Consider the following 4835-nt stretch of genomic DNA (forward strand, 5'->3'; position numbering starts at 1 on the left):
TAATTTGTTTCATGTATGTTTTATTGCTTCCTTTCATCAAACATGAACACTTGATTGACGCAGCCGAAGACTAAATCCTACGTTATCATCACCTGGGTTGTAGGCATGGACACAGAGAGAAAGCTAGCTACTGTACTGCAGACACAATGTTAACTACAAACAAAACAATATATCGACACTTTGCTGTTGCATGTGTGGAGACTGTTATGCTTGATGCAGAGAGGTTAGGTTGCGCAGGAAACTTGGCGAAAGTTGTTATTGAATCAAGCAGGACAGATTGACATGAGCTTTGTCCAGGTGAAGGTCGTGCGGCCTCACTCCCGTACATAGATCCTCGTGCACACCACGTCGTCTGCACCAAACGTCTGCAGGAAAACAGAAAAAGTGGGTTAGGCGTTGCTTTTCAATCATTTATATTGATTAGTCCTTGGTGTTTTCCATTATGACAACCGTTGTACCCCAGTGTTCGTCTGCTATCGTCTCAAAAAACAAATTGGCACAAACGTAGCTACGTTTCCATTAGCCGTAAAACTTCACAAATTGAAGTTACATTTTCTAAATGGAAACACGTAAATTTCGAAAAATCTTTTTATTTTTTTCTGAAATATTTTAGATGAAACAAAACCCTTCAGTTAGGTTCAGTGGCAACATGTTGAAACTTTCAGACGGTAGGTTCTGTTCTTCTGTTTTCCCACGGTGAAGTAAGGGTAAGCTAACATAAGTGTGTTAGCTTTGAAGCTCTACCCCCGTTCTATTTACGTTTTATACTCCTATTGTGAAGTTGTTCCTGAGTTGTGTTGAAAGGAGTAAAAAGGGTCAGAAAAACGTGAGAATACAGAAGCTAGCAAAGCTTTAGTCAATAATGACGCTAATATTAGCTTCAATTTTGACATTTTCTGTCGATGCTGAATTAAAGAGCTATTTCAGTTTTTAATGAATCCTAACTTCACTTTGTGTGTTGCTCATTTTATGATAGACAGACAGATAAAAATGTATAAAATCTTGTCGCATAATTTGTAGGAACCAGCCCTCCCAAAACGCTAGGAGGAGAACCGGGTATAGACGATAGATTTATTACTCTATCCTCCACACGGGGAGGAAGAACTTTGGCCAAATACCTCTAACTGTAAAAGAAAACTTTGTATATCACTTTAATTCAGAATGGATGAGATTTTTAGGTACCTGCTGGAGTGAAACTTTCAAGTATTGTCTAAGCTGCAGTCTGCTTCTCGCCTGCATGAAAATCAGTTTCATTTCAGGCTGATGCTGCTCAATAGAAATCCCGCCCCTCTTTCCTCTTAAACTGCTTCCAGACTAAACCAATTACACACATTATGCAGATCCTATGGAAATGTGCCCCACTTACAGCATGAACTGCCACACACAATGAGACCGTCGCGTTATCGCTGTTTTGAATGCAGGTCTCAGGCTGAACCATCCGGCTTTCTCTGCGTCTGCGACTGATTTGCTTTTTTTTGTTTGTTTGTTTTCCAGAAAAATTCAAACACTCTCCAAGATTTTAATGATCATAAATCCATATTGAACCACTAGCAGATTCTAGATCAATCTCCGGTTAGTGGATGTACATTGTTTTTCGTCTTCCTTTTCAGAAAAACAAGTGATGCTGACATTGCTTAGAGCGCCCATCGTTCATATTGGAAACCCACTAACTGTGGGAATATGGTGYGATCCAACAATTTTCCTTCTTATGGTTTGAAAAACATGCAGACTCTCAGACGGTCAGACATTCCCAGACGTTTGAAGGACATTCAGGAGCTGATTCCCAGCAGGCTGTCACATGCTGTTARGTGAAGAATAATTGAACTGACTGGTCCCTCACCCGAAGAGACCGTTCATTCCCACTTGTTGAGCTTGTCTTCGGACACCGTTTGTTGATGGTTCTAAACATCTTCAATACATGTGAATGTGCGACACTTTCTCATGTCTTCTTTCTGAACGTTATGATTTGATTTGGTTTCGATTTGGACTTACAACATCTTGAGGCAACCCTTACTTTTCTCACACTGCACTTTATGCTACAATGTTACAAAGTATTCGCTGATGTCTGTCATTCTTTAGGCTTCATTCTAAAAAATTATAGTATTTTTCCTTTTACTCTTAATTGTGGTTTACTTTGTATTGRTCTGTGCATGTAGTACCGTCTGAATGAACTAAATATTTAACTAGCARGCTAAATATATAGTTTGAATATAAATATTTAGCCTAAACCTACATTTTTATATCCAAACTAAATATTTTATTAGTGAGCTGAATATTTGGTTTACAAACTACACATTTAGTTTGCAATTTAAGCATTCACCTTTGAGTTAAATATTTAGTTAAACCACTTAGCTTGAAATTAAATATTTAGTTATCAAGCAAAATATTTAGTTTCAAGCTAAAGATGTAGTTTGTAAAYCAAATATTTAGCTTCAAACTAAACATTTAGTTAGCAATATTTAGCAATAGCAAGCTATTAGTTAGCTAATAACAACCAATTAGATAGCTTGTTAGTTAGAAAGCTAATGTGAGTTAGCTTGCTAACTAAATATTTAGTTAGCAAATTAGCAAATACTTATTTTCTAGCTAAATATTGCTAACTAAATATTTAATTMAAAAATATTTAGTTTGCAAGCTAAACAGCTTACAAACTTTAGCTTCAATCTAAATATTTAGCTTGCTAATTTAATATTTAACTTGAAATCGTGACATTTCTTAATGAACAAATGAAYATGGTGAGAATATGGYTTTGAAAAATTAGCCCCTCATTTGTTTCTCTTTTGCCAGGCACAAACTGCTCCACCATGTTGGTGACATAAAATCCCACTTAAAAAAAACAACATAAGCGATGATATGATATGAATAGTTTTGCAAAGTCGTGACTGATAAGGAATAGAAGTGAAAAGAAATATTACTTACTGTGTGAAGTAATATTATCTGCTTAAACAAAAATTAAATAATTTCTCTKCAGGGTTATTTCTGTYGTCCTTCATGCTCACATGGACAATGTCAAGCTGCTGTAGCATCAACGGCAGAACTACAGTCCCAAGTGAATAATGACATGGTTTACCTGTTAGTGTTGCCATGGCAGCTAAACTAAAGCTCCATTAAAAAGAAACCAATCTTTAAACTCGTCAGTAATGAGAATAAATACRAGATTTATGGAGGTTTTGTTGCGACTGCTACCGAGAACTTTGAGCCGTTGGATCCAAGGAAAGACGGGCTGAGAAATAAAGAGCCTCTGCAAATGTCACGGCTCGGCCACATCCACCTCCATCAGTGCGTGAAAGCTTCGGCTCCTGCAGGGCGGCCGGCCAGTGTCACCGGCAGGGCAGAGGGGCTTTAACCGCATTCTGCTTTTATCACCCACTCATCACAGAGGAGTTCATACGCTCTGCCCTCATAGCTTGTCAGCGTGAACAATGAGGAACCTCGAACTCCCAACGTTAATTAAGATTCACCCCCCCCTCTCATCCTTACTGCCTCTGGGCTGTGACAGAAAGCTGATCAAACATCCGGTTATAAGAGTTTTCAGCATCTGAATCTGGTTTAGGTTTTTTCCCTCTCTTAGAAAAATCCTACAACAACAGAGCAGACTGTGGGAGCACTAAACGTAGAGCCGGTTGTAGCCGTTGAGACCCTGAGAACTGTATCTGTGGAATCCCCCCACGGACGCTTCGAGGGGCTTTAGACCCGCTGACTTCTGCACATGTAAATTTGGGTGAACACAGGCAGGGGGCTGCTGCTATGTCAGCGTAGCAGCTTCTCTTGTTCTCCTTTCACGTCTCTCTACAGGGAAGATGAAGGCTCACATTCTTGGGAAACGGGCCCCATTTCCTCCGCGGTTGAATCTCCAGGGTGACTTCAGATACTGCCTGCCTGACTTCATTAATCGTTTGTCAAACAAGAGCGGACTAGGCCGGATGAAAATCTCATCTCAAGGCATCTGATGGCTTAGTGGTCGTCAAGGAGCAAAACCCAGAATCACACCAGAGCACACTTTTCTTGGTTTATTTTGTTTGTATTTTCTTTTAATTCATGTAAAGCACTTTGAATTGCCTTGTTGCTGAAAATGTGCTATAAAAATAAAATTACCTTACCTTGTACATTTGATATACTGAAGAAAGATTTGTTGTTTGGCTTTGTAAAACCAAAACCACTGTTAATCTATGTAGCTATCTGTAATGAGTAGCTTACCCGTATCAAGGTACAGGTAAATAAAGAAAAAACAAAAGTTTTAAAGGTGCTCGAGTCTTTAGTCATACCCTTCCTAGCAGGGGCGGATCTACTGGGGTGGCATGGAGTGGCAGTTGCCACCCAAATGAGAACCTTGCCACCCCTGTTGCCACCCCAGCTGGCGACTATGAATTCAATAAATAGTTATGGGGAATCGGACATTACACAATGTAACCTGACACCTACTGCTGAGTAGCGGGAAGTGCGAGAGAAGGACAGAGCTCGAGGCAGCAGCATTGATATGGATATACAGGTCCTTCTCAAAAAATTAGCATATTGCGATAAAGTTTATTATTTTCATGGAAAGGTTCTCTGAACGAGCAGTTAACCTCATCATCTGAATCAACAAAGTAACTCTAAACACCTGCAAAAGATTCCTGAGGCTTTTAAAAACGCCCAGTCTGGTTCATTACTCAAAACCGCAATCATGGGTAAGACTGCTGACCTGACTGCTGTCCAGAAGGCCATCATTGACACCATCAAGCAAGAGGTTAAGACACAGAAAGACATTTCTGAATGAATAGGCTGTTCCCAGAGTGTTGCATCAAGGCACCTCAGTGGGAAGGAAAAAGTGTGGCAGAAAACGCTGCACAACAAGA

The 4835-nt window shown here is 39.7% G+C and overlaps 1 protein-coding gene across 1 annotated transcript in view; it reads right to left on the reverse strand.

Annotated features, from left to right (window-relative positions):
- crabp1a (cellular retinoic acid binding protein 1a) overlaps positions 1 to 4835 on the reverse strand; it is a 20371-nt gene continuing 15536 nt past the window's right edge. Inside the window, exon 4 of the mRNA XM_008411193.2 lies at positions 1 to 365. Within this exon, the coding sequence (XP_008409415.1) occupies positions 315 to 365 (51 nt within the window). The 3' untranslated portion in view covers positions 1 to 314. The remainder of the gene's footprint in view (positions 366 to 4835) is intronic.

The sequence above is a fragment of the Poecilia reticulata genome, linkage group LG6, assembly GCF_000633615.1.
Source record: "Poecilia reticulata strain Guanapo linkage group LG6, Guppy_female_1.0+MT, whole genome shotgun sequence".
NCBI lineage: Eukaryota > Metazoa > Chordata > Actinopteri > Cyprinodontiformes > Poeciliidae > Poecilia > Poecilia reticulata.